Raw genomic sequence first — 17,975 nt, 5'->3', positions numbered from 1 at the left:
TTAGATTTTAAAAAAATGGTTTTATTTGCAGTTCTCTTCTCATCAGTGGCCTTCCTCTTCATTCAGGCTCTTCACGATGATGTCCGAGACGCTTGTCACCAGTTCCAACCAATTCCTAAACACCCACAAAAACAAAGAGAAACATCCAAATGTTAGACAATGCATGCATCATTTTGAGAGAAAACTCTCAAAGCACTCTTGAGTTTTTAAATTTTGATTTCGATGGGTCTATGCTGTCAACTCATTTTTTGATTTGGGGTTCAATTGTAAGAAGAAATCTAATGTAGAGCAGGTCGTGGATGATTTCATGGCTAAGATGGACCAAAAAAGGCCCGATCGGAGATGGAGGTGATCCGGACCGTCAGAACTTAAAATGGACATATCTCGCAAACTGAAATGAGCCATCGGACATACCCTATATGATTTTGGGGTAGGATGATCGAGCTACTTTAGCCACCCAACCCCACTATTCTGGGTTGTGCATGCATAATTTACAAAATACCATCAAATTGACGGTCGAATTCTCTTTCTATTTTCATTTTTACCATTCATAGTAAGTTTTAGTTTGATTGTAACTCTTCATATGTTGGGCTTTAGGAGTTGTGTCCAACACTAAAAGTGCTTAGAAAAATTAGGAGAACATCAAGTTTGGGCCAAATAGGACACTTACTATTTTTGGCTGAAAACCATGCACACTAGTAGGAATCATGACGGTCTATAAATAATAAGTTTACTATTTATAGTAACTCACGATTTCTAAGAGTTTTAGTTATAGTATGATTCTGAAACTTCTTCCTAGGGTCTATGTTATTATTTAAGAGTTGTAAGCTTGTTTATCATCATAAATCAAATTATTACGAATTTTATTAAAATTATTTTCTATCTCTTCTTGTGGATTCGAGGCATCTCTGCCAGGAGTCCAGAGAAATTCGGTGGATTATGAATAGTTATCCCCCAAAGGAAGACATTGCTCGACCTCAACACGTCCTCCCCTAAGTCAAATGCCAAAGCTCAGCTGACATTATTTTAAGAATGTTTTATATGTGAAGACATTCCTATGATTTGTAAAAAGAAGTGAAAGAAACTTAAAGTAATTACCCGTTCTGCGAGTCGAACACAAGCCCCACTGTATATCTAGCTTCTTCCAATGCCTTCCTAAACCTCACCAGCTCTTTGAGCGTGGACTTGTCATAGGCCATGATTTGAAGTTCTGAAGGTTTGACGTCGTAGAAGATTGGAATGAGCTTCTTCTTCATATCGACCAAAAGCGCTAACTCGTGTAGGCAGAAATACGAATCGCAGTAATGAGGAGAGAATACAACGACCCCAACCTTACATTTACTGATAGCCGAGCCAATGCTCTCGTATAGCTTATCGCCGGGTTGCATGCTCTTACTATCCAAGAAAGAGTGGATGTTGAGATGAGAGAGACGGTGGTGAAGTAGCCCTGCAACGGTCTTCTTGGTGTCTACACCACGGTGGTTTATAAAGACGTCGCAGGGTCGAGCCAACCTTCCTCTGGCTATTTGCCGAAGAGGTGATGTGATTTGGTTAGATAGAAACTTTTGCATGGACATTGTTTGGTGATAGTTGGGGTTTTTGCTTTGTTATTTCTTTGTGAGGAGAAGATTGCTTTTGTAGTTTTCTTTGGAATATGGAGGGTGGCAACATGTAGTTCTGGTATTTATATCCATGTTTAAGGAGAGAGAGAGTTGTATGTTCCTGCCATTAATTTGAATAGAGAGAGATAGGCGTGTGTTGGGACTTGAATTTCAAGATTTCAACTGTCTTGTGCCGTAAGAAAAGAAAGAAAGAGCGTGTTTGAGAACAGTATTATTGGGCCTGGCTCGGGTCTGAAATTAGAAATTGAATATGTCTGGCCCGAATGCCCGGCCCGTTGATAGAATATTTAATGAAATTTCTTGCACGTTAGTGGGTGTTACCTAACTGTGTGGGGCCCACTTTGGTGTAAATTTTGTATATCCACGCCGTCCATCTGTTTCTAGCACATGATCTAGTTCTTCTTGGCATTATCAACAGGTTAGATAGCAAATAAACATTACAAAAATCGAGAATTTTTAACGGTGAGGCACTCAAACACCATTTTTTCATATGATGTGGTCCACTTGGGATTTCGATCTGCTTGATTTTTGGTACCATATTGTAAAGTGATCTTAAGAAACGGATGGACGGCGTGGATATATAATAATTAATTAATATGTGGCCCATAATAAGGGTAACACCTTAGTGGGTGGTGTTACACGGTAACACCTAATCCGCTCCCGCGCATTAGAACCCTTCAAACACGATGGAGGAATGAAATGCCTGGAATGGACGGGTTATTACGTGTAAAACAAGAGGCTCTTTTTCACGTGTCTCCCTCTTCGTACGTTTTTCGTACTTTTGTCTGGTCGTGACGAGAATCTGTCAACGTTCACAGCCCTCCTGACCGTCCTCCAATTAGTGGGGCTTTTATTCCATTGCCCGGACTGGGCTTGTCAAAATGGGCCCACCTTGAGAGAGTGGAAAGGATGGACGTGGCTTCGATGGATCACCGGATCCCCCTAGGTGGGTGGATCCCTTACTATGGGCCCACCTTATTACATCCAGGCCGTCCATTCATTTTGGCAGCTCATTTTAGTGCATGATGCCAAAAATGAAGTAGATCAAAATCTCATGTGCACCACACCACGGGGAAAAGTGTTACCATTAAAAGCTTCTTGTGGTCCACAAAAGTTTTATATCAAGCTGATATTTGTGTGGTCCCTCCATCTAGGTCCTTTTTACCTTATTAACAGGTTGGAAAGTAAATACACATTTTGGTGGCTCTAAAGAAGTTTTTAATGGTGGGCATTCAATCCCACTACTGTTTATGTTATGTGGTGTAATCTAACTAAGATTTGGATACACTTCATTTTTTTAACATAATGTTGTTATATTGTATTCTTGATCGTTTTTCAAAAATCCAATTGAAAATAACATGTGTTATAACAATGGAAGGATATTACATGTTAAAGATCTCTAGGAATGTTGGAGTGCATTTTATGGAATCAAAGCCGACAGGATGACAAGAAAATCAGTAGTTTGGAGGAATTCAAAAGCAAACCAAGCAATTAACCAAACGGTTGATAGCTATCCAGGGGGTCAAAGAAGCGGTTGAAGGCCAATTTGTTGAAGGCCATCCAGGATATCAATCAAGCGCTTGATAGTTCTCCAGAAAGCAAACCAAGTGGTTGATGGTCATTCAGGAGCTTGATGGAGCGGCCAAGCGGAATGCGATCGGGTTACCAAAAAGGCCTGGGGAGGTTACTAGGACGGGTGACAAGTAAGTTTCCAAAAGGCAATAGTGTTAAACGATTACAACATTTGTTAGAATGTGAGAAGCATTTAGAAAGCCAAGTAGTGGTAAACAGTTATGCCAACCGTCAGAATGTGAAAATGATTTAGATGACCAAATTAAAACTATACATAGAAGAGGAATGCAAGTGGAAGATTCCGTCTCATACCAACTCAATCAAACCAAAATCTATCTTTCAATAATATTTCAATTACCAATCAATTTACATTCCATAGTGTAATCTTTACTTTTCTGTCAAGTAAATTACATTTCTTGGTGTAATCTTTTACTTTTCAGCTTGTTGTTTACATTTCATAGTGTAATCTTTAGCGGTAACCAAGTAACTTGTAAATTTTAGTTGTAATTTAATTTTATGCTCGTACGCTGGATTTAACTCACCACTTAAAAAGGTATTTTGCAGCTATTTTTCGTGACCGACTATAAGAATCCCTTCTTCATTTCTATTCACCTGTAACGAAAAGTTTTTTCGTACGGAAGGTGATGTAGAGCGGGTCGCAGACAGTTTCATAGCCAAGATGGATTAGAAAAGGCGACAGAAGTGATCCGGACCATCGGACCTTAGATCGGGCGTATCTCGCAATCCGAAATGAGTTATCTGACGTAAAATATATGATTTTGGGGTAGAATGAGCTACTTTAGACAACCAACCCCGCTATGCCGGGTTGCGCAACCCGAAATTGCGAAAAACCCCCGGATCGATGGTCGTTTTCCTATTTTAATTTTGTTTTTACTATAAATAGTAAGTTTTAGTTTGATTATAACTCTTTATCCGTCGGGCATTAGGAGTTGCACCCAATGTGAAAAGAGCTTAGAATAGTTAGGAGAACGGTTTAGTGAAGCCAAATAGGACACTTACTATTTTTGGCTGAAAACCTTGCGCACTAGTAGACATCACGACCGTCTATAAATAGTAAGTTTACTATTTATAGTAAGTCGCGAATTCTAGGAGTTTTAGTTGTAGTTTGATTCTGATTTCTTTCCCATTGGTTGGTACCCTTATTTAAAGAGTTGTGAACTCGTTTTTATTCATTCATTAATCAATTTCGAATTTATTAGAATTTATTTCTATTTTCTGCTCTCTTTCCTCGTGGATTCGAGAAGTCTCTGTGAGGAGTCTAGAGAAGTTTCATGGATTTGGAATAGTTATATATCCTCTTGAGGAAGACGGTGCTCGACCTCACGTCCTCCCCTGCGTCAGAAGGCAAATGAGTAACCCACCATCAAAGGACGAACCCCACCATCTGAATATCTTCTAATACAATTTTATACATTGAGTGAGTGGTTAAATAGACGACCAATCTCATCAGATCTCAATCATACATTACGTGTCTACCAATCTTGACACTTGAGGTTATTATTGTTCAGTTTAACTTAAAGCCGCACGCAATTTCAATTCTAACATGCACGCCTACATATGTAGTGCGGAAAATGACAGCAAACAAATGCCCATGATAAAATACATCAAGGTAAGCTCAACAGTCAACCATCCACCGAAGCTGCGCAGAAAGAATGTGGGCTTTGTCGAATGTGTGGCCCTTTCAGCGTCAGAGTCTTCATTTTCAAATCTTAAGAAGAGTAAAACAGTCACAGGTACGGCGAACGTTTCAATATATTCCAAATTCTGGAAAGTTAGACAGAGACATTGAAATAAACAATTATTTTCGTTATGCTCCATATATTTAGTAGCTCTAATCAATCACGTGGAAACGTGGCACATGTGTGAGAGTCCAGGACATGTGACGAGGTTGGCACATGTGGATGCCTTGAACCTGAGAGTTCCTGCGCAGGCACCCAGAAATTGTGCGTGTGCTACATGGTTAGGGGAATTTATTATTATTATTTTTAATACTCTGGCAGCCCATGACGCTTGATACGCAGGCACTCCAAAATTGTACATGTGGCATTCACTAACTCAAATTAACTGATAAACTGTGTGGGAGCCTCTTTCACTAAATCACGGTCCCAAAAATCAAATTGGTTCAACACTTCTTAGCCTTTGATTTATGCACGTACTACTTATTAAAATGGACCATTTTATATTTTTAATTATAACTGTCCAATAAATATAGAACAGTCTGATGGTAAAATAATTAAATAAGATATGTTTTTGGTTTATGATACATTTATATTGGGAACCTGGATTTGGAAATTTTAATTTGGGTTTCATATATGTTAAAATGTGGGTGGTACCCTGACCGTGGGGGCCACCTGTATGTATGCCTTGTATATTTACGCCATCCATCCCTTTTCCCAATCCATTTTAATATACGAGCCCAAAAATATGAAGCGTATACAAGGTGACTAGGATGTTTTGCTTATGTTTATTTGACATCATACCTGGTGGTGATAAAGTCACGTAAAGCTGGATGAAGGGTAAAAACAAATATCAGCCTGATTCAAAAGATTTTTGGCTCATTATAAGTTGTTAGTGGTCAATCACTACTGTTTTCTATGCTATGGTTCACCTTGAGATTTGGATCTGATTTATTTTTGAGTTTATGTCCTCAAATAATCTCTCAAAATGGATGGATGTATAAGTTATTAATGGTCATTCACCACTGTTTCTTATGGTATGGTTTACTTGAGATTTGGATCTGCTTCATTTTTGAGTTCATGTCCTAAAATAGTCTAGCAAAATGGATGGACGACGTGCACATAAAATACATGTATCAAGGTGGCCCCATAGTAAGAGCTACGTTATGGATTAGGTGCTAGGCTGCCTCACTCAAGATTGTGCGGCTGTTACCATGAGGCCCACCTTGATGTATTTAATATTCTAAATTCATGCTATGTATTTTGCCATATTATTTTATGCAATGAGCCTAAAATTGAAGCACATTCAAATCTCAAGTGTACCATACATTGGAAATAGTGGTGGTTGACTATAGAAAACTTCTTATGAGCCACAAAAGTTTTGGATCAAGTTTATATTTGTTTTCATCCCATTCATCTAGGTTTATATGACCTTATCAAAAGTTGGATAGAAAATAAACATTACGGAAACATTATGGTAGACAAAGTTCTAACATGGAGGACAAAGTTCATACCGAATAGGGCTTGTTTGAGTCACCGACATGTAGTAGTTACAATTTCCGCTTAGTTATGGCCAAGCGAGGTCAACTAGGGTTCTATGGCCTTAACTATGTTGAATTTGGCTCCAAAAAAAAAATAATTTAATTTGAATGTCTTCGAAGTCCGTCTAACGTTTCAGTGAAATTTCAACCCAAATGGAACTACTTTGAGGCCTGAAAACCGAGGAGACCCTATTCCAACTACTTTGGGATCAAGCAGGATAAAAACCGAGGAGACCCTGAACTCCCTCCAAATCAGCTCCAAACTTTCGTCGAGCCTCTTAGGAGCACTTCCTACATGTTAGAATAAATTTTCACCCAAATGTGGCTTGTTCGAAGTGCCAAAACACATTAGACCCTATTCTGGTTGTGGTCTGGTCAAGGGTGGTCGATAAGAGTTCAGTGCCCTAACCTGCCTTGAATTCAGCTCGAAACTCGTGTAAAGCGTCATAAGACCTCTTCCTATGTATTTCAAAATTTCGGCTCGAACTAAGCCAGTTTGAAGTGCTGAAACATAGTAGATTCGACTCCGAATTGGGTGAGGTCAAGAGGTGTCAATTTAGGGTCCTTGCTCTTGCTCTGGTGGTAGACTATTAGGAGTTTCAACACCTGGTCTAGGGTTTGAGTACCCAAATGTGATGAAATCCCACTACGGCGTGAGTGTGTGGTGGTGTGTGTGCATGTGTTATAATTTTCTATATATATATATAATAAAAGTGGTGTCAATTTAAGTCATTTGGCCTTAATTGGCTCGGATTCAAGTCAAAATGCCGATGAGTCCCCAAACATTCGAGCGAACGGTGCTAGTTTGAGGTGTGGAAATGAGTAGACCCTATTCCGGCTTGATTGGGGTCAAGTGGGGCTAACAGTGATTTAACGGCCTTAACTGACTCGAATTCGGTTCAAAACTAGCATTGAGCCTCCTAGTACCCCATCCAATGTTTAAGAAAATTTTCGGCAAGACTAGGGCTCATTTGAGGTGCTGACATAGAGTAGGCTTGATTCTTTCACATGTGGCGTCAAGTGGGAACATCTAGGTCTCAGTTGGCCTAAGTAGGTTCATGGTTCATATATTCAGGGCATTAGTGTGTTAGGCTTACCTATAGATGGAAAATCCCAACACTTCATTTTGTGGGCTACACGTAGATGATTGATAAGAGATACAACAATAGTCCATATTCTTCTTAGGCTTCGCACTCCTTAGTCATCTGATCGACTATTTAGGCCTATGGAGAAGAAAGTTATATATTTAGATGGAATTCCATCTACATGCCACCAATCATGGCAATTCAGGTGGGTCCCATTCTCTAATGGCCGGTAAATAACATGGGAGTCGAGAAAGGCTGTAAAAAAATTTGCGGTTGAAAACATAATTCAGCAGCCCAAAACTACCTTATCATTTTCGCACGATCTCGCCAAGCTGTCTAGTAAGAGTTTCGGTGGAGAAAAAATTCAGCGGTTCATAACAGTCGATAAAAGCCATCGATTATTTTCGTCGCTTCGAGGGAACTGTCAAATGAGTTTGTTGGTGGGGGGAAAATTTGACAGTTCTTGTTCTATGCTCATTATTCGACAACACAAAACCAACAATTTGGCTTTAAAAAAAATTTACATTTGACGGCTTAGGGCTGTCGAATTTGTTTTGGATACATAAAAAATAGCTGAATTTTGGTGCCTATGGGCTACGGCTTTGCCCATACACCTGATGAATACATTTTATATTATTGAAAATCACCATAAGGCACCATACATTTAATAAACAACTTTTATACAATCTAAAATCATTATAATCCACTTTTTTTTTTTTTCAAATCAAATAAAATATAATACAATTAAAGTATATCCAAATTCTAAAAGTTTCTTTTTATTACATGGGCACTCATAAATGACACAAACTCATACATTAAGAGCTTATTTGATTTTCTAATTTACAATAAAATACAAGTTCAATGAGCCACTATATATTAGCATTTCTAGGTGTTTTTTTAGCAAGGAGTTATGTTACTTAGATCAAGAGTCAAATACACTTGTAAAAAAAGGTAAAGTAAAATGTAATCAATACATTTTTACCTTACAAACCCACCATTTTTAGGGTAATTTCAAGGTGAAACAAACAATTTAACAAAATCATCATTGCAGTCAAATGCATAGGATATGACAACCAAATTACAAAAGTAAATAATTATGATCCATTTACAACTATTTATAATTGTAATTGGAAAATCAAATATGCCCTACATATAAAAGGTCCAACAATGAGAATGCTCGAATAATTACAATTTGGTTATTTTTACAAATTAATTAATGCAATTCATTCCAAACAATGCATCCAAGTGCAACAAAAAGATAGGTGATTTAACTAGTTTATAATAAGAGTTTGCTTTTTAATTTTTTGTTTTGATCAGACTCTTTATAACTAACAAGAGATCTGCCTATATACTTATCATCATGATAAGATCATGTCACTATAGTTCAACTTTCTCTTTTCCAGACTTACCTCCAGGGTTTTTGTTTTTCGATTCAAAGCTAGTTATAATTAATGGCGATGGTGAATCCGTGGTGGAATATGTCGACTATCTTCCAGTGAATGATAGAATGATAAGTACTATATATTATCATTTAGGCCATCAATGGAAGATGATCAATTTCATCAATTGCACATTTACCATAAAAATAAATTGTACCTAGCTTCGATATGACAGCCTGAAACTCGAAGACACGTTTGGGAAAAGAGAAAGCAAAAATTGAAACATATATAATCACAAATTCATAAATTTTGTAATTCCCTATATAGCTGATAAACATATTTCATATAATTTAAAATCATCATAATTCTTGACTTCCTTTCATCTACCAGTTTCCATCTACTCTCACCACACTTAGGACAATTATATCGATGTTCATAATCTCTTCACTATAGTATAAAATCATTATTACATACCAAAATTAAGTCAGCACTATATTCACATAGACTTAAAATCTTCTTGGCTGTATGCATACTCTTTGATAAAGTGTTTTCACATGCCAGTATCATTTTCATCATTTGTAACAATTCATCACAATTCTTATGAAACTACTAATATCTAGTTTTCATACTCAACAACTCAACCGTAACTAAGTGCACCAGAGTGATCCACGTGAAACCAGATTAAATATCATAAAGAGGAACTCTTTGGTAGAACGTGGTCAGATATGAAACCTATGCAGCATGTAAAATACTCAAGCTTGTGGGGCCGATCATGCAGTATAAGTGAAATCCACTCGTCCATCAGGTTCTATCCTCAATTCTTGAAATCTGGGCAAACCATCAATGAGATACACAACTCAGGTGAGCCACATTACAAGGAACAATATGGATGAGATGCCAACAATAGGTTTGTGTGTGCGGCCACCCTTGTATGTATCTTTGATGAAACCATAAATCACAATCACTGTAACCTGCCCCATTACCATGACCTCATTATCAGGACCAGTTTTACATTGTTGCCATTGGTGTTGCCATCAGAGTTTTTCTATGGGGCGCGGATTAGGTACTACCCCACCTGTTCGGAGCTTGGGACAGGCAAAGGCTCTGAGGCAACTGAGGAGCTACCGTGATTTATGAGTTTTATCCACACTGTCTATCTATATTTCCATATCATTTTAGAATATGAAATCAAAAATCGAGAATTTTCGACGCTCAAATGGACCACACAGTGGGAATTTAATTTCTACCGTTGAAAATTTCTTAAGGACCACAGAAGTTTTGGATCAAAATGATTTTTTTAAAAAAAAATTCACTTCATCCAACTGTATATGACCATGTCAACAGGTTGGATGGAAAATAATCGACACAGTGGACCCTAAGAAGGTTTCAATGGTAAGTGTCCTTAGTACTGCTGCTTCCTGTGGTGTGGTCCACTTAAGCCTTAGATCTGTCTTATCTTTTGTTCAATAATCTAAAATGATATAAAAATATTGATGGACGGTGTGGATAAAACTCACAAATCACGGTGGCTCCTCAGGCCCCTCAGTTGCCCTCAGAGCTTCTGCCTGTTCCAGCTCGGATCTTTAATTTGCATGTGTACTTCAAATAACGGTTCTCACCTGACAGACTAAGTGGATTACCATATGAAAATGTGGGCCCATAAATCTTATAGAACATTCGGGTCCCATGTGATGAATGAACTTGTGTCACCTGGCACTTTCTGTAGCGTGTCTGATACAAAGTAAACGTGTCATTTGATGAGTGGATTATCTTGTGCTTTGACGATCTTCACCATAGGGCTATCCTTTTTGGACAAGTTAGATGTCTTCCAACAAGCTTAGCTACTACTGTTCTCTAGTTAGATTGGTCCAACTGGTTGTATTTGATACCTCAAGAAAAGCTGAATCCAATGGGAAGCCGATTGCGTACTGAGTAACTAAGTACTAGCTTAGGTCCACCGTGATTTATATATTTTATCCACTCCGTCCATCCATTTTACTGGATAATTTTAGGGTTTGAGCCCAAAAATGAAGTATATCCAAACCTCAAATGGACCACACCAGAGGAAACAGTGTGAATTGAACATCTATCATTGAAATTTTCTTGAGGCCCATGGAAGTTTTGGATCAAGCTCATATTTGTGTTTTCCCTTCATCCATGTTTGTGTGATCTTATGAACAGGTTGGATGAGAAATAAACATCACTGTGAGCCCTATAAAGGTTTCAACGGTGGAAATCATTATTCCAACTATGTCCTGTAGTATGGTCAACCATTTCCTGCAGTATGGTCCGCTTTATCTTTGGGTATACTTAAATTTTGGTCTCAACTCTTAAAATAAGATGGAAAAATGTATGAACGGCGTGAATAGACCAAATACATTCACGGTGGGCCTAACAGAGTTTACTCTCTACTATAAGAGCCGTACTGAGTTACTCGGTGCGCAATCCGATTTCATTCCAATGCCTTTCTCCAGGAGAAAAACACAAAGGACCCAAAGAAAAGAAATAATATGCGCGGGAAAGACAACGGTACTTTAGAAAATTACAGTGTTCGATCGATTCATGAAAAGAGCAATTTCCTCAGTTGAATTTCAACTGTTGTTGCATTAATTACCTAACTGTTTATTTGTAGCCTGCATATTGAAATGTTGGGATTGACGTGTGGATAAAATCTCATGACATTGTACATCCACAGCAAGGCCCAACACACCAATGGTCTGGATCAATCAGCCATGTCTCACTTGAAGAAGTTGAAAATTCGAAATGTACTTTGCTTTCTCTCCCGGCATCCTACGTGGCTACAACACTCGGATAGTTCACAAAAGAAAACGTACCCTGAAAAGAAAAAAGAAAAAAGAGAGAAAAGGGCTCCTGAATGGATTGGAAAAGAAAAGGTATATAGAAATAAAATAAAAAATAAAAAAGAAAGAAAAAGGTCCGTGATGGTCCACAAAAGAAAAGGCATTAAAAAGATAGAAAAGTTTACGAGAACTAGCTACCCACTTGATATGGAATTTACATAACAGAAAGAAAAGTTTACAAAAACTACCTACGTAATATAGATTTTACATAAAAGAGAGAAAAGTTTACAAAAACTACCTATTTAATATAGAATTTCTATTTCCATGTACCTTTTCCAAAAGATTTTCATTAAGCTACCTTGCCTTTTTAAGTCATCCAAAGAGCTTTTCATTAAGCTCTGCCTTATTTATATAAGTAATTATCATTTATTTCTGGAGGGAAGTTGGGGTGAGCAGTCGGAGCAAACGGGTGGAGGCTTGGGTAATGGGTCCTACTGTGATTATTTTTATTTTTATTTTTTTAAATTTGAAATCCACCCTGACTACTAGACACATCACTCTATATTAGGCCCAGGGCCTAAAAGTCAGCCCCATTCATGATTTAGCTGAACCACACAATTGAAAATAGTGTACAGTACAACTCTCACCCTCCAAACTATTTCCTTCGTTGTGGCTCACCGGTCTCATAGATGGGGCTAATTTTTGGATCCTACATATAAATATTCGTGTAACATCTAATGGCTGGCGTAGATTTCATTTAATCATCATGGTAAACTATGTAAATCGCAACTATTTCATCTAGTGTGGCTCATTTGAAATACAGGTTAGCCTGATCACACATCTAATGGAACTTGTGGGCCTTGAAAAAAACAGAACAAAACAAAAAAGAAACAAACAAGAGCAGTGTCTCTCTCTCAACTGTTCGGAGGAAAATTAGAGATTTAAATGGAATATGAAGGACTCCCACCTTAGTTTTTTACGAGTCCACCTTCTTGTTGTCCTTGTGAGATTCACTACTACCATTACATGTATAATCCCACATTAAGCTCATGGTAAAAAATAAAAAATAAAAAAATCAGGCTAAATTATGATTAAAGCATACCCTAAAATAAAATAGTTGGTGCCACTCCCATGGTTGTATAGCTTAATTTCCTTATCATCAAAGTGTCAAGTGGTGTGTTTCAACTTTTCCTTAGAAAAAAGAAAAATGGAACAAGGATATTTCGGGTCATTGTCAACCTGCGGTGGGGCCAATAGTCATGGTTCCACTTGTACCAAATGCTCCATGATTATCTAATGTAAGGGCATTTTCACACCAGGCTCGAGTGGGGTGGCCCGTGGGATGTGGTGACATGCTCGGGTTGGGTGGCCCATGTGAGGCGGGTGACTCATGTGAGGTGGTACCCATATGATTTAGGGCCCACGAGGGGGGTTTGGACGAAGTCCTAACCCATGCCTGGGCTGTGAGATAAATGAATTAATTCATCATGCTTTATCAGTTTGAGCTTTTAGAGCAAGTGGTTAATTGTCCTGTATAAAAGCGATATCAGAGCAGAAGGTCTCGTGTTTGAGACTTCCCAACAATGGTAATTAATGCAAGGGCATTTTCACACCGGCATGATCCAAAAAAATAAAGCATTTCCAAATGTTAAGTAGACCACACCACAGGACACAGTGGTGATTTGATATCCAACTTTAAAAACTTCTTTAAAGCCACTAGGATCTTTTTTTCCCATCCAACCTGTTGATAAGGTCATAAAGACCTGAATGAAGGGATCACACAAATATCAGCATGATCCACAAGAAAATTTAGCTCTAAACAGCCACTTATCTCATAAATAACATTCACAAAAATGCCAGATCGGAAGGATATCTCCTGTTCGTGAGCTCTTGTTGCTTCTATAACAGAGGTACCATGCTACCGACTGAAAATTCTTGAATATTTACAGGAAAAGAAAAGGGAAAGAAAAAAAGGAAGGAAAATCCATTGAGTGGATAGAATTTAACGTGAAAAAATCCTTTCGGGAAAAAACCACTGCACAAAGTTAACAAACACTATGAAAGTAGAAAACCCTGAGGTACCCCTATTCCTGACTACACCCTAGCTATTGCACATGATATAGCTTCTATGAAAATCACAATTGAAATAGGAAACAAATCCTGCACTTGCGCAACTTTGCGTAACTCTGCGCAATTGTTCGATAATACTTCGATGGCATCAAGCAACCTTCGATGGCATTGAACCTCTTCGATATCATCGAATTAAACATCAAAATGTTTCGGTAATAAAACATGGATTTTCCTGATTTTTTGGATGGCATCGAAGTTTGTTTGATGGCATCGAAGTTTGTTTGATGGCATCGAAGTTTGTTTAATAGTATCAAACTGTCATCGACGAACTTGTTGATTTTCATATTTAAGACATCAACAACAGAACATGTATGCACATGCATGCAATGTGTACTATGGCTGGTATCAAGAAAGGCATCAAAGAGACTCTTTTTGAAAGAAAGTCAGGCCGGTCACTCCTCAGGTAGCCCACATGTTACTAAAGAAGAGTCTTGGACAAGTTTTTCTAAACCCTTCCCCCATTTCTAAACATTCAACTTGCCCGGTTCTTGGCTCGGGACACCACCGGGTGCAGCCCACCTGATGGACAGCTTGGATCTCAACCGTAACATCAATTCCTACTGTTTTTGTAGTGGGATCCACTTAAGCATTGGATCTATCTTGTTTTTTCTCACGTGTCAACTCTTCCTATTTTCTTCTCTGGACTGGCACCAGAGGAGCGGATCAGGTGAGACCCGGCCTCGCTCCAGACCGTGTGGGCTTTACACCCTGATCCATAGCTAAGTGGTTGACTGAGTGAAATACACCTCGTTACAACACTTAGGTCTTGGTATCAATTCTGTAGCGGGGTGGCTAATAGTGAAGTGTGAATGGACAGTGGGTGTACTAACAAGCTAACAAGAAAAAGATGGTGCGGGTTTTACCGTGACCTTGCTGTGTGTATTCAGTATCACACTGTCCATCCCTTTTCTCAAAACATTTTAAAGTATAATCCACAAAGTAAATCAAATCCAATTATCAGGTGGCCCATATCAAAGGAAACAGTGGTGATTCACCATTAATGGGCCACAAAAGTTTTGGATGATATTAGTTTTTTTTTTCTCTTCATCCAGGCTGATGTGAACTTATTATTAGACTGGATTGCAAGTAAAAGCTATGGAAACATTAAGGTTAGCCATAAGAAGTTTTTAATGATAATGTGTTCAACCACCACCGTTTCCTAGAGTGCGGTACACGTGAACCTCACCTTCCCTAACGTATGCATTGCGTATTGATATCATTCATATGTTCTCAAGTGTATCACATCAAATTCCAGGGCCAAAGTAATGTATGGTTTTTATCCATGCCAACTATCCATTTTTTTCATATCATTTTAAGTCATGGGCCCAAAAATGAGGCAATTGTAAACCTAGGCAGCCGTGTTGATTAACACTCATCGTTGAACCCTTCTCGAAGCCTATTGTGATGTTTATTTGCCATCCAACTTATTCATAAGGTCATATACACCTTACCGTGAGAAAAACCTAAATATCAGCTTGATCCAAAATCTCTATAGCCCCAAGATTTTTCAACGGTAGGATTCTAATCCCAATTTTGTGGTCCATTTGAGACTTGGATAAGCCTAATTTTTGGACTTTTAATCTAAAATGACATGGCAAAATGCATGGACGGTTGGGATGAAAGCCATACATCACGGTGGCCCCTCAAAGCCCCAGCATATCCCAAGCTCGGTATAGGCAGAGGTAATACCCAAACCGCGTCCGGAGGATTTCGGGGCGTTCTCTATACAAATCAGGACACAACAGACGAATGGTCAGGATTACAGCAAAAATGGGCCCCACTTCATCTCAGCTATTACTGTCTTACACCAAGCGCTTGCAATCTTACATCGCCCAAGGCCGTAACGAGCAAGCTCTTTCCCTCTTTCACTACATGCGATCCTCGTGCTCTCTCTTACTCGACCCTTTCGTCTTCCCCCTCGCACTCAAGTCCTGCACTGCTCTCAACCGCCCGAGCACCGGTGCTTCCGTGCACTGCCACGTCACCAAAGCTGGCCTCCTCTCCAACCCTTTCGTCTCGTCCGCTCTCGTTGACATGTATGGGAAGTGCGTCTCCCTTTCGTCCGCCCGCAAGCTGTTCGACGAAATTCTCCAACGGAATGTCGTTGTCTGGAATGTCATGATCTCACTCTACTGCCGTTCTAAAGACGTGGCTTCTGCGCTCAAGCTGTTTGGCGAGATGGATGTTTCTCCGATTGCATCTTCTTACAATGCTATCATAGCTGCTTTGTCTGAATCTGATGATGGGTCTTCTCGAGCGCTGGAATTCTATAGACGCATGTGGGTTTTGGGCGTGAGGCCGAATCTGATCACGGTTCTTGCTCTGTTGCCTGCTTGTGTCGGTGTGGCGGCTTTGAGTCTGGTTAGAGAAATTCACGGCTTCTCTATTAGGAATTACATCTACCCACATCCCCATTTGAGCAGTGGCCTAGTTGAAGTTTATGGGCGGTGCGGTTGTTTAATGAATGCTCGTAGAGTGTTTGACGAAATGGCAGAGAGAGATGTAGTCACGTGGAGTTCTATGGTTTCAGCCTGTGCACTCCATGGAGAGGCCCAGGAAGCACTGTTGGTTTTCAAGGAAATGGAATTGGCTGGAATACGTCCAGATGGGGTTGCATTTCTTGGGGTGTTGAAGGCTTGCAGCCATGCAGGTTTGGCGGATGAGGCTTTGAAGTATTTCACGCGAATGCGGTATGATTATGGCTTAGAAGCAAGCCGTGATCACTACTCATGCTTGGTCGATGTTTTGAGCCGGGCAGGGAGATTGAAGGAAGCCCATGAGATCATAAGAGGAATGCCGATGGAAGCTAGTGCGAAAGCTTGGGGGGCTTTATTGGGTGCTTGTCGGAATTATGGCGAGGTGGGGCTGGCAGAGATTGCTGGAAGAGTGTTGTTTGAGATAGAGCCTGATAATGCGGGGAACTTTGTGCTGTTGGCAAGCATTTATGCAGGGGCCGGGAAGTTCGAGGAGGCAGAAAAGGTGAGAAGGGAGATGAAAGAGAGGGGTGTGAGGAGAATGCCTGGTAGTAGCTGGGTTATATCACAGGAGTCGTGACTGGCTGTGGTGATTTGAATGTGTTTGTGGGGGGAGTTAGTAACATTGAAAGCATTGGGCTTCCCGTGCATTCTGGTGTTTGATGGAATTTGCATCTATTGATCTCCCACATTATGTTAGCCCAAGAGGAAATGAATTCCATTAGGGTCGGAAAAGGCAAAGAAATCATAGCAGAGTCCTTACCCCTCTCCCTGTTTGGCAGAGCAAAAACAAGAAATGCATATGTCGTCGCAGCAGGGATAATCGATGGACGACCTGTGGGCCGTGGGTTATTTCTATTGAGCTGGTGTGGATGCATCTCCCTAAGCATGTGCTTGTGCTTGTGGGCACAGTCGTTTGGAGATTTTCTATCGGCTTCAACCCGATCTGGGTTGCTGTTGAACTACAAAAAGGAGCTGTGAGCTATTACCATGGTTGATTACTTCCTGATTGATGCTGGAGATGGGATCTTGATTCGCTTATTTGATTGGAGGTCAGAGTGGGCCATTCTCGAACGATGTGGGCTGAGGTGGATGCCTCAGGAGGTGTGACTTTGGCCAAGGTGGATGCATCCGGAGGTGCGACTTTGATGGCCTTTGTTCTTGTTTGGTGCCTACATGATGATGAATGGTTTGATGGGGGGGCGACAGAGAGTGATGGTCTATGCCATCAAGAATGGGGCAGAGGAGATGGTAAATATGCATACGAATCAACTGCTGCGGGTAGTCATCCTTCTGTTTGTTGGGTTTCATTTGCTTGAGCCTTTGGTCCATACTAGAAGGCGATGAATTTCCTACTCCTCGATCGACCATTTGGATTGAACCCGATCACATTGACATGGTACTAGAGCAATCTTACTGCAGATTGGTTAGAGATTGAACAAGCAGATTGGTTAAGAATGAGGAATGATGATGTGCTGTTAGCTGCATGGAAGTTCTGTGCAGATCCTTCCAGGGAGTATATATGGCATCATGTCTGGTGCATTGTTCAAAATCTCGAAAACTCGACTCAACTCAATGTTCAATTGGATCGGGTTGACTCGAAGAGCTGGACGAGTCTTTTCTTGACTCCAATCAATATATTATTATTAATTTAATAAATTTTAGAGATATTTT

The 17,975-nt window shown here is 39.7% G+C and overlaps 2 protein-coding genes across 2 annotated transcripts; one reads left to right on the top strand and one right to left on the bottom strand.

Annotated features, from left to right (window-relative positions):
- Positions 1–751: 751 nt before the first annotated feature.
- Positions 752–1,741, bottom strand: LOC131220675 (probable 2' cyclic ADP-D-ribose synthase BdTIR). Its single transcript, XM_058215456.1, has one exon. It carries the CDS (start codon positions 1,575–1,577, stop codon positions 1,095–1,097), a length of 483 nt encoding a protein of 160 aa, XP_058071439.1. The 5' UTR covers positions 1,578–1,741; the 3' UTR covers positions 752–1,094.
- Positions 1,742–15,487: 13,746 nt separating this feature from the next.
- LOC131221888 (putative pentatricopeptide repeat-containing protein At1g03510) lies at positions 15,488–17,740 on the top strand. The gene is made up of 2 exons (XM_058217181.1): positions 15,488–17,405; positions 17,439–17,740. Exon 1 carries the CDS (start codon positions 15,577–15,579, stop codon positions 16,879–16,881), a length of 1,305 nt encoding a protein of 434 aa, XP_058073164.1. The 5' UTR covers positions 15,488–15,576; the 3' UTR covers positions 16,882–17,405; positions 17,439–17,740.
- The last annotated feature ends 235 nt before the right edge of the window (positions 17,741–17,975 follow it).

Source organism: Magnolia sinica, chromosome 12, assembly GCF_029962835.1.
Source record: "Magnolia sinica isolate HGM2019 chromosome 12, MsV1, whole genome shotgun sequence".
Lineage (NCBI taxonomy): Eukaryota > Viridiplantae > Streptophyta > Magnoliopsida > Magnoliales > Magnoliaceae > Magnolia > Magnolia sinica.
This window is presented reverse-complemented; position numbering and strand designations above follow the sequence as displayed.